This window comes from Pezoporus wallicus, unplaced genomic scaffold (genome assembly GCF_028554395.1).
Source record: "Pezoporus wallicus isolate ANWC-B61680 ecotype Strahan unplaced genomic scaffold, APGP_CSIRO_Pwel_v1 contig_3858, whole genome shotgun sequence".
Lineage (NCBI taxonomy): Eukaryota > Metazoa > Chordata > Aves > Psittaciformes > Psittacidae > Pezoporus > Pezoporus wallicus.
Window position 1 is genome coordinate 3,669,394 of NW_026638754.1, and position 12,508 is coordinate 3,681,901.

Sequence of the window (12,508 nt, forward strand, 5' to 3'; positions counted from 1 at the left end):
TTATACTACTAAATATCCAGCATCAATGCTATTTTGGATTTATGATCTAACTTCACTACATAAATATTGCTGATAAGAAATTTAATCCTTTTTCTTTCTTAATCCGGTAACAATGAAGCCCACACCATTAGTATTTAGCCTTGTTTGCAGACAAATATACAAGATAGATCTGTCTTATCCTCCTTTCACCTTTTATATATAATTTATATTTAGCACTTAAGGAAAGGATTAATTACACCTCATTTAATCATTTAGAAGTTAAGTATCTTCTGCAGCAGTGTTCTAGTCTTCCCCTTAAATCAGTAGAGAGGGGCACCTACAAACACTACTTCATTTTGTCCTAAATTATGTGTTTATAACAGGTGTGTTGAGTTACCCCTGCAGGTACTTACTACCCACTTACCTCTCAGCACTGACTGTAAATGGAATCTATGCAAGTAGCTTAGATTAAATATTTGACATTAGGATGCTTGACTAAAGTCAGCTTAGGTGGTTCCTATCCTAAGCATACTATAGTTTCCATTTTAACTTTTGTACAGTTTCATTTAAAGGTTGATCAATACTTAAAACCTATGTGAAATGTTTCCCTTAACTGTATCTTAAGGGTCAGTTTAAATGAGCATTTCCATTTTCCAAGTGCAGTACATTGTCAAAACCTATCATAAGGAACATGCAGTATAACAAACATCTATCCAGGTCACAGAGTCACAGAATCAACAGAATGGTTTGGGTTGGAAAGGACCTTAAAGATCATTTAGTTCCAACTCCCTCCCATGGAACAACCTTCCAATAGATCAGGTTGCTCAAAGTCCTTTATCCTGAAGTCATATTACACCAGGTAAGTGATATATTTTGTTTTGGCTGAGTTTTAAGTATGTATTTAGTGATGCCTAGTGTGTTGGTTCCCTTGCACTGGAAAGTGGATTAGAAAGTATTCTGGTATAATGCCAGTTTAAGAAAAAAGGCTGAACAGGTTTCTGAAACTTTAAAGGGCTTCAGTAATTGGTACATCCTACTCATGTTGTAACAGGCTGCCTCTAAAAAACATTGGTTTGCCCCTCCTAATCTAATTTACTATGGATGAAATTCACCCACAGAAGCTGAAATTAGAATCAGAAGGGTAAATCATTTGAGTTCACGTTACGAGGACAAAAAGTTAAAGCAAGTTTCTAGAGCCAAGGTTTCAGACACTTTCCTCTCCTTTCGTTCATCTTATAAAAGCCAGCTTTTTCCACTTCTTTCTTTTGCTTGCACCCTCTGACAAACCTTTCCTTCCAACAACAGCAAAACTGACAATTGTTAGGATTTTTTGATCCTCCATTTCAAAATTATTCATGAACATTTTTCATCAGTATTTCCTTCACAGAAGAGTTTGTTTCCTTTCAAACTGATCATTTACTTTCACTCTGGTGTGTTTGATTCAACGGTGCTTCTCTGCAATTCCTGTTGAAGTGAATCAGTTGTTTTGTTATTACTGTGTTTGTCATTTCGTCAGACCCCTGAGCAATTTCCTGTAAAAGTGAAAACACAAAGTTGCTGCTTTAAGAATTATGTGATCTCATTAAAGACACACCAAGTCACAGAAAGAAGTATCAGGCAGCAAGGCTGAGAGGATGGGATTACTGGATTTAGTGTGGGTATGACAATACTGGTATTGATAAGAGGTGGGTAAGGGTAAAGGATATTAAAAAAAAAAAAAGTTATCATGATTCCTGTTGTGGAATTCTTAAGCTGCTAGGTTTTGTATTTAAGAGAGTGTGTCCCTTCCCATACCCCTTTTGTATCAATAGAGGAAAGAAAATGAGGTGTAGAAAATATCAGGTCAGTGCTTGTTTCTTTGCTTTGTCTTTTTAATGGAAAATCTTTCTGTCAGTCTGAACATTCATGTTGGTGTTACCTGTTTTGGGGGCTGGGAAATTATGCATATACCAGTGATGACTGCTTTTTAGGAGACAGGAGAGAAGCTGGAAAGAGAAAAAAGTTAGGAAAATAGGACTGGAAGAAGAGTTTAGAGCAGCAAAAACGTGAAAAATGTGTGATATGTGTGAATAAACTGGATTGAGTAAGAGGAGTTGCCAGAGGATGGCACATGTGGAAGTGGGTTTGTGAGGAATACTAATGGTAATGGATCTTAAATTTCAACATGGAAGACACTGGTAAGTGCTTACTGCTCAGTCTTAGAAGTTGGGTTTCACACCTGCTTTTGCAGGGCAGTTGGCCCAGTTTTTAATCAGATGTCTGATATCTGCTCACTATATGGGATTTGGGCCATGAGGAGGTTCTGGTATGACTATTGAAAGACTAAGGCAGGCTCCTGGCATTTATTGCTCAGTTCAGCAAAGGCTGCAGCTGTTGCAGTGACATGTAAATGAAATCCTGCAAACAACCCAGACATAGAAAGCTCTCTGAGACTGAAGAATGACTGTCAAAGGGATTTCAGGTGTTCATACTTGGTATGCCACTGCAGGTGAGGTGAGAACTGGGCTTGCCTGACTCCTAGGACTACTCTCAGCTGAGAGATGGAGAGGACTTAGGTCCATAATGTGATCAGAAATACCCAGTATCACTTCAGGGCACAGGAAAGGCATCCTGGTGTATGCAAAACAAATACTGCCTATGACAGGTTTTGTCTGGGAAAGTAGTGGAAATGCTTATAGCATTGCTTCCTTGATTTTCTTGTTGCGTGGGCAATCCCGATTAGTCTGTCTTTCCACATAAGTGTTTGTCTTGTTTCACCACTTCCAGGGCCCAGCCTGTGCCATGCATAGCTGTTTATCATACGGATCACCAATTTTTTTTAAAGTAATACTTCTGTTGTACACCTTCCTTTTGTGTTTCTTTTTATTAGTCACTAGTCCAAAGACTTTAAGAGTGTCTACCAGCCTTGCATGCTCACTGCAGGGCTGGCAAACATCACTAATCACACAGAAGGTCTTGGATAGGCATGACCCTAATAAATCTAGGTGGAAGAACCAAGATAGTCCACCTGTGGCTGTGCTCTCACTATGTGATATCTTTACTGTCTGGTACTAGCCCTGTGCCAGCTTTTCTCTCCCCAGCCTAACAATTTTGCTCTGTCTGTTCCCAGCATCCTTGCTTACTCTGCAGTCAGTGGGAAGGGTGATGAAGCAAAGGGAGGAAGCAAGGTCCAATGGAGCTACCTATGTAAGAAAGAAATTATAGTTTAAATTTATTTTCTGTTGTAATAACTCAACATCTCTGTGACAGGAATGTAGTTCTTTATAGAGGGATGCATTTCTTTTGCCATCTGGCTGTTACAAATGTCTGTGCACCACTGTGATCAGTTCTGAGCCTATTACCTTTTTAAGTTACTGACAGCCTCAAGGATGGCCAATAAAATCAGCATCTGATTCTTTTGAGTTATTTTGATTATAAACTATGTGGAGATTGACCTTTATTTTACCACAAGGTGAGATATTGGCTAGGACAAAACCGTACTTCTGTAATAGCAACAAATATGAGGAGGCTGAAAAGAGTTATAGCAGATTAAATTAATTACTGGGCCTATACTAGTCTATATTCTACCCTGTTACTAGTACAGAATTGTAGCTGTGGCTCTAATCATTTAACAGCCAACATTTTCACTGAGTTGCTTTATCCAGAGCTCCATAGCTTATCTGTAAATTTAAGTTCTAGTATGAACCTCTGTCTTTTGACTGTGAGGATGCTTTAGGAATGAAGAAGGAAACACTATATTTAATAAATACTTTTCCCATGTACCTGCTAAAATAGAGAAGCAAAAAAACATGCTAAGTGATTAATCTAAACTGAAGCTGTATTTGCTAATGTTTTTAAAGGGGAAAATAAACAACACATACGTTTTAAAATTACATGCTGTCATTTTGTCTTTTTAACTCTGAAACTACACAGGTGTTTTTTAGCATGATTTCACCCCACAGTATAAATTCCTTTCCCTCTAGATCCACTTTACTGTAATGTTTTAGTTTTTTTAATACTAAATATATTTTAAATAGTTTAAATTTCCAGAAATTACTAACAATTTGAAATTTCTCCATTCTAAATATGCAGAGTGGGTTGCTTTGAGATTAACTGTACTACAGAGGGAGGGGCTGCTGCATTTTTTGAATATGGAAACCTTTTAAGGACAGCTAGATCAATAGTCAGTAGTGGGTGGTGTAGTAAACCTGCAGCAATGTGCATGTTGCAAATGCAACTTATAACACATTAAAACCATCACAGGAATGTTAAGTATCAAGCAAGTACTCATATTCCTGTGAAATCAATGGAAATTTTTCAAGGACTTCACTGGGGGCCGGGATTGCCCTTGTCTTCCTAGCTTCCTTCAAATACACAGCATCTGCTTTGAGTTTCACAGCCACCCCTTTCTAAATGCATGGGCTATAAAACTGAGTGTTAAAGGTTCTCTCTCTTTCTTTAGCAACCTCAAGGCATAATGTGAAAGCCAGAGGAGAGTACTAGTCTTTGTTTCAGAGTCTTTTCTTCCAATAGGTCAAAGGATTACAGGAAGCAATTAATGGAATAGGTCTGCTTTCTGTGACAAGCCTCAAGGCATGTATGGCAATAGTTCATCTGAAATTATCCATCCTCTAAAATCAACACTGAAAAATGAAAACCATGCACTTTTAATGCAGCTGACAGAAGGTGGCTATAAATGACTGAGCAAAAGGTACTGGATAGTATGCTTTATTTTGATCAAAATTCCATAGGCCTGGAGACGCCTAAGAGCCTATGAAGGATTTTTAAGCATCTCCTGATGTAAAGCAATCTTTGCAGCTGCTTAACACACCTTTCCAACCTACAAATGCTGGAAAATTGCCCAGTTGTAAATACTAGAAAAGGACCAGGTTGTAGCAATGCAGCTTGCCAGGTCTGTATCAGAAATCAGCTCTTTGTGCTCCAGCAGCCCACACCGGTCAGGCAGATGGATGGTCTCAGCACAGGGCGCAATATGAAGTTCTTCAAACTCGCTGAGATGGCTTGTCAGAGAGCAAACTTGTAAGGCTGACACAGAGGACCTGTTTCAGTCCTTCTTGAACACTGTGCTGCAGAAACTGCTAAGAAATGACATGAAGTGATTATTATTCTCCTTCTTTCCTCTGTGGGAGAATTCAAGCTACTGCTAGAGAAAGACTACCACTATGAGAACCCAGGAAGAGGTTCAGATGGCTTCTGTGCAGATGAAAAGTCTCCTGTTTTTCAGGAGATTAATGTGCTAATTTCAGGGTTAATATACTTTCATGTTCTAAAGTAACGTTTTTCCCACTAAAAAGACAAGCGATTTGATGAAGACTGCAAGAACAAGTGTGCTAAGCTTACACTGTCCTATATAAAAGTAATGAACAATGTGCTGGGCTCAGAACAAAGCACAGCACCTTGGTTGCGTTTGATCCTGTCTCAAGCTTTGGGCTTCATTAAGTAACCAGGAGCTCCCAAGGTAATTCAATCACTCTTGAAACATTCCAACAGATCTGACAGTTGATGGGCAGTCTAGAAGCAAAATGACCTTTTTCTGGTAGACAATAGTTTTAACTGTTTCTTGCTCCATGTTTGAAGTCCGTAAAATATAGCCTATTTGATCTTGAACACAGTAAAATAAAATTAACAAATAAAATGTTATCATAACCCTCCTTGTAACATCAAAGGATACTATAAAGGGAAGAATAAAGAAGAGGACGCATTCTCATTCATATTCTGTTTCCTTTTCTTTCAGTTGAGTGTTACTAACTTAGTTTAACCAGTAGGGTCTTCTGCTGAATTCTTTACCTTTGCAATCACCAGATGTTCATGTTAACATAAGTGTTCCATTTACCAGCAGTCCACATGGCTGCAGCAGTGTCAACACTGACCTGGCTCTCCTCCAGGAAGTCTTAATTTGCCCAAATGTACTTCTAGCTGTTGGTAAGCCTTTTGCTCAGCCACATGTTGTAACTCTTAAATCGGCTATTCTTTATTGTGTATGTGTTTATTCTCATGTTACACTTCAGAACTCTGAGCCAAAGTCAAGTAAATAACTTGGGAGCTGGAGATGGGGGGAGAGGGAGCAAGAAGTCATAGCTGTGTAAAATACTTGAAAGGCCTCATTAGATGCCAGTGTAGCTGCTGCATTAGATATCAGTTTTCACTGTCAACTGATTGTTTGACTCTGTGGTACTTTGAGAGATCGCAGTTGACAGAACAATATCTACCACCAGTTCATGTGACAAAGACGTGCTTATTTTGTTTTTTGAACTAGAGGTGTTGACTTGCTTTGGTGGACCTTATACCTCCTTTTTTACACATGGCCCCCAGATGTTCCTATGTCTAAGATCTGTGTTTTACCCATTGCTGTGGTTAGAGGGCTAATGTGTGAATTCAGCTGAGAGCTTGTAGCGGCTTCCTTACCCATCAAAATGGTGTCATAGAGAACACCCTATGCAGAGGGAAAGTGGTGGTGTTTGTCGGTGTTTTCAATGGTATCATTTCAGATGTCAGCATAAGAAACCTTCAAGCCAGAATTCTGAGGAAGTGAAGCTTTTCTTCTTTTTTTTTACCTTAAGTGAAAGCAGGTATCCAGCCTTAGGTCTTTTGCTTTACTCTGGATTACCTCAAGTGACTGCAGCAGAATGTACTTGTGGCAAAGCCTGTAGCTTGTCCTCATAAAAAAACCAGCATTTCAATTACTGCACAGCCACTTTGAAAGAAAAATATTCTTTTCTAATTTATGTCTTCTTTCTCTTTTGATCTTTAGAGTCTGCAACAAAAATTACTGATGTTAGGATTTGGATTTTTGAAAGAGAGGATGTAATCTGGACATGCCAGTGGGATGCTGGGACTCTTTCTAACTTGATTTCCCAAGCTGCCTGACACATATCAACTGCTGAGCCTGCCTCACCTCTTCTGTTATAAAATGCTGATGTTATTTGTGTACTTCAAAAGGCTGGTTAATTAACAACAGCTTGTAGAGTGATTTCAAGATGGAAATACATGGCAATTACTGCAAACAGTGAAGGCAGTGCAGGCCTGTTTTTATTGATGATAACGTTGATTAACAAATTTACAGCTCTAATAAACACTGTTACTGCTTTTGAGTACAAGAGCAGGTGAAGAGTTGCCATGAGAACTGATGCAGCTGAGTGTGCTGCAGCTCAGCACTACTAACTTCTCTATTATAATGATAATTGCATTCATTGATTACTGGGTGTAGATTTACCAAAGTGAAGGACTGGCACTCCCTGTTAACTCTGTCTGATGGTGTACATGCTGTGTGTCATTTCAAAGGAGCAAGCACCTCATGACAGTCTCACTCACCCTCCACCTCCTTCCAGCCACCTTGCAATTCGCTCTCTCCAAAGTGGATGCTAATGCCAAATCAACAGAGCCGTGTAAGGCACCATGCAAACATGATGCTCTATATAGCATGAGGAATAATTTACCAGCATCGCCCCAATTTTAATTCTTCATGCTAATCACCAACACACTGAATTTGTTTAACCTTCTCTTCTTTAAGAGATTGCAGGTTCCCTTTTTTTCTTTAATATTGAGGCATTTTACAGTGACTTAGGCCAGTACTGAGGATCTTCTACCGAGTAGTTTCTGAATTTTATTACACTTCTGTTTTCATCTGCCCCTACCCATTTTTTTTTTAATTTGTTATATCCAGCTCCAGTAAATGGTCCACTTGGTAGTGACAAATGAATTAATGTCTAAGTAATCTTTCCTATTTCTCTAGAACAGCTAAACCTCTCATTTAAGAGGGATAAATATAGGTACAAATCTCACCTCATTCTTTTCAAATTCTGTCTTGTGACTTAATGCCATATTGGTTACTTGTTGCCTTAGCAACACCATTAAAACGATATTTTAAAAAGGAAAAGACAGTCTATTTTCTCTTAAGTAATGAGCTGAACAGCCCTTCTCTGCTGCCCTGTTCTTATTTTCAGTGAAACATTTGCTTTCTTTCAAATAAGAAAATTATGTTTTGCGCATTTCCCTTTTCTCAACAAAGCAACTGCTGAAGAATGTGCACCTTTGATGTAATTTGGCTTTCAGATGATCAGCTGAGAAGAACTGTCATTCTTGTCCTTTGCATGGTTCTGTTAATGTCATCATGTAGGTGTGGCCTGATGTAAAAGGTGCATATGTTACAGGGAGCGTGGTCTGGAAGCACAGTTCTACCTCCTCTCAGTTGTGTGCTGTGTGGTACAACCTGCCTCTCTCTCTCGTCTGCCCTCATAAGCAGCATTGGCAGGGCATAACTTGGAGTGCTTTCTTGGGCTTCACTGCGTTTTATGTGACTTTGATCCTACTCATGGTCAACAGATCAATATCTTGTGACTGAAGATCTAAGCCATGAAATTTGAAATCCAGAGTCTTGCAGTGCTGGGCTTTTCCCAGGATGTGCTGGGCACTGCAGGATATGCTACAGTACCAAGATACAGGGGAACAGGGCTTGGCTCCATAACATCATAGAGCTGAGCACTGTGTCTTGCCTTTTTACCAATGTGAGGATAAATCAGAAAAAGAGCTCTGAAGTCACCTTTGCACTGTGGAAGGCCTTTATGCGTTTAATAATTCCCTTTTTTTCTGAACACGAAAGCTGTGCGATTAAAATTTACACTCTGGAAATTATTTGCAGCTGCAACTAACTAACTTAGTTTTCTGGCACAGACAGTATAAAAACACCCTTTCAGAGAACAGTTCAGTTCAGTATTTCTCTTAGTGCTCCAAGAACTGGTCTCTCTCTCCATTGCCTAAACACAAAGCCTACGAATACTATTTTGCTAATATCAGCACTTCAGTTAGGAAACTGAAATGATGCTGTGGGATCATTGCAGATTGGTGTGGTGAAATGCTGTTGTCTCTTTACAGAGTGAAAATTGCCATAGTGGAAGGCTGTTGTGTGTCTTCATAAAGCAGATATGGGGAAAAAAAGCACTTGATTTATCAGATCTGCTCCCTGTGCATATTCAGAAGCAAGTCTGTTAAATAAAAGACTTAATGGGATTTTTGCTGGTTTATTCCTGTGATCACTGCACAGCCAAGTAGGCAGAAAGTAGCCTGTTCTGTCTCTGTACTAGCAACAAACAGCTAGTCACTTAAAGTCCGGATTGGCTATAATGCATAACTCAACACAAAGATGCCAGTGAGAGTATAATCTGAACATGAGGTGTTATATTAATGAGTGCCTGGTCTTTATTAGTAAAGCATTTAATCCTGCTAAATGGTGCATGTAAGGCAGAGGACCAGATTAATTTTAGATCCCAGTTGAGCTTGGAAGGCTGAACTGAGCTGGTCTGATGAACAGCTGATAAACATGGACAATCACAATGTCGTTTTAACAGGATCAGTATGAAAATGAATAGTTATTTTCCTTGAATGGCTGCTCACAGCTTATCATCAACAATACAACTTCAGTTTTATTTTTTGTTTTATGTACCACAGTCTAGAGTGCACGCTTTGAAAGAGAAGCTATACGAATAAATTCGTAACATTAGCACGATGCAGTATGTCATTAAAAAGATAAATAACAAGGTTTGGGAATAATGTGAACAGCTTGACTCTTCCCTGACTATTACTTAAGAACTTGAAATGTGAGGTGTGTTAGAGTTAATGAAAACCATGCTACCTGAAATAATGACATAAGGGCTCTTTTTATCAGCACAGTAAAAGCAGAAAATACATACCACCCATTGCCTGATCTCACATCACAATATTTTGATTACTATTACTAGTAACATGCCTTAGTAATCTTGAGGAATCTGGTACTTCATTCCTGCTCCCACTGCATTTGGTGGCAGAACTAAACCTTCCATAGATTTCAGCAGCTACAAAATGCAGCCTTTAAACAGTGAACTTGGAAACAAGGATGTGGTTATTTACTGAGCTGTCTGTGTGATCACAGTGGTAAAGCCCCTTGGTCCTTAGTCAAATTTCTTATCCCCATTATTGTAATTAGACCTACTTGAGAAACAAAGTTTTGGTATTTATATTCAGAAATTAAGAATTTCTGTGTGGAAGAAGGGGGAAGGGAACAGTTTTTGTATGCAGCACTCATGCACTCACATATAATGTGGGAGTTTCAGCTAAGCCTCTGGGCTAGCAGCTGGAAGGGTGTACTTGGTAGGTGTAAAGCTCTCTTCTAGCAGATCTAAAGGGATTATATTCTCAACATTTCTTATATTACAGTTTTGGCTGATGCTGGTACCTCCTCTCTACCTATTGTGTTCACACATTTTATCCTTCACAGTAGGAGTTGACTGCTGCTTTCAATGCTCTGCTGACTTTCTTTCTCGTCTCCTCCATGCTTTTTCAGACCTGCAGCTCCCAGTTGTCACCCCAGAGTGTTTCGGCCAGCCTGGGATGTCATGGGCCAGCACCGCAAGCAACGTGTCCCAGGGGAGCAAAAGCACTGACAAGATACATGGTTCTCATCCAAGGTACTAATAGAAGCAGAGCAGGGGGGCACAGCTATAAGCTAATGATACCCCACCTGCAGAAGCCATGAGTGCTGTGTCCTGCAGTTGTCTGGGAGTCAGGGAGTCAGGGACGCAGAATGTAGCAATAGAGGAGACCACAGCAGGTGGAGCACTTGGATGTATTGCATAGCCTATCCTTGCATAATGTTTGTTTCTGTACTAGCCAAGCTTGCACGTTTTGTGTGTGAACAGCTAAGTGTGAAGGGCATTGAAACACCTAGGCAGATAAATACAGACTCAGAGACACCCCTGAATGTTTAGGTCTCATGGTGGCTGAGCTGTTTCCCGCTCCCATTCTTGCCTTGCCCCCATGACAGACATACAAATGTAGTCCTTTGCACAGAGACCCTTCCAATGAAGTACCAAGATGTTACTGGTTGGAGAACTGGCTGTCCATGTGCGGTTTCCTATGTTACAGTATCTCTCAAATTTTATGCTCTGAGAACCTACCATTCTGCCGAGGGGAGAGAAAGGTCTCTTTAAGATGATTATTATTAAACTTCCTTAACAGGAGATTACACAGAAATGGGAAAGGAGACCTGTCTTTTACCAGGAATCAGTCTCAGAGATCCATAATTTCTATAGTCATCTCCTCATTGCATTTGCTTTGCATAGACTAATACTTGAAGATTTTAACAGTCAGAATAATAACCACATTTGTGAATAGGCCTAAATATAGCTCAGATTTCCTCCAGTAACAAGCATAGCTGATTCCTTTTGTGTGGACTATGGGAGCTTGTAGACCAGTATCTGGAGAGCCACGTCACTTCCAAGGCACAGTTAGCTTTCACAATTCTTTTATGATTAGCTGATTTATTATGGGGTTATTCCTTGGTGTCATAGTCTTTCATAATATTTGGAATCATAGTTTGTGGCTTTCATTAGGGAAAACATGTAGTACTGCATATTTCTGTCTCTTTGTTACATTGAAGATAGTGCTAACAATAGTGCAATCTTTCTGTAGTTTTCTTTCTTTTTCTTTTTTCTTTTTTTTTCTGAATTTGCTGTAAATCAGTTTTAAACCTGTTTTAAATGCACTTCTGTTGTTTAAGCTGCTTGGATTTCTTTAATGTTTTTACCTTCACTCTGAATGTCCCAGGTTGTCTTGCAACAATTCCAATACGCCCGCAATGCATTTATCCCTATATACTCTCAAATGTAACTCCCTCCTAACATAGTTATTTTCTATGTATGGAAAATAGGATTTAAAAATACTAAAACCACTAAAAAGACTTGATGTAATGATTTGTTTCAGCCTGCTTGGTTTTATCTGCTGTATTGCTTAACTTGGAGGAAAAAAGGTTAATTTCCTATTTCTGATAATTTCACTATTTCATCGAATTCTTATAGTTCATTTTCCTCATTTGCAAAAGCACTTCATTAATGCTGTGTATTTTTATTACTTTCCAGGAATCATGTGTCAGGTTCACCCTACCACAAGGACATCCTTAAAGCTCAAGACCTTTCTGTCATCATCAAAGCATATGTACTTGTGACATCTTTAACACCTCTGAGAGCATTCATTCATTCAACCACCACTGTCTGGCATCCACCCAAGAAGAAGCATTTTTCTGTAAAGGTAAAACATTTCATTTCCCATTTTTTCCATCTTTCAGGCAAATTACTGAGACAGAAAACCAGATAATACCTTTATTTTCTTTTACTCCCTCTTTATTTGCAGTCCACAGCTGATAGTGAATATTCTACTTGTATGCAGCTTTCATTTCTCAGAGTGAGCAGGGTTTGCTTCATGAAGAGCTGGGAAGGGCAGGGAAGAGTTTACTGGGCAGTGGGGGCATGGGATTTGTTTGCCTCAGACCCCATTTTTATTGGTGACATTTGACAGCAGTTGCAAGGCTGGAGTTTTCTCTAAAGCACAGCAGTGGGGGTCCTGTCATGCAGTAACATTTTTTTCCCGGATATTGACAGTGTTGTAAAAAAGGAAAATAAATATTTTAAGTAGTTTGTTTGGATTTTCTTTTTTAGGTGTAGTAAAACAGAATGAAGGAAGGTCAGGGTACTTCTAAATAAGGGGAAGGAAGTATTCAATG

At 39.2% G+C, this 12,508-nt stretch overlaps 1 protein-coding gene across 3 annotated transcripts in view; it reads left to right on the forward strand.

The window, feature by feature from the left end:
- CPED1 (cadherin like and PC-esterase domain containing 1) overlaps window positions 1-12,508 on the forward strand; it is a 153,522-nt gene that overhangs the window by 39,175 nt on the left and 101,839 nt on the right. For 2 of the 3 annotated variants that reach the window (XM_057412198.1, XM_057412195.1), the window contains exons 6-7: window positions 10,295-10,418; window positions 11,868-12,036. In XM_057412198.1, coding sequence (XP_057268181.1) covers window positions 10,295-10,418; window positions 11,868-12,036 — 293 coding nt within the window. The remainder of the gene's footprint in view (window positions 1-10,294; window positions 10,419-11,867; window positions 12,037-12,508) is intronic. The other variant, XM_057412197.1, reaches the window with a different exon arrangement.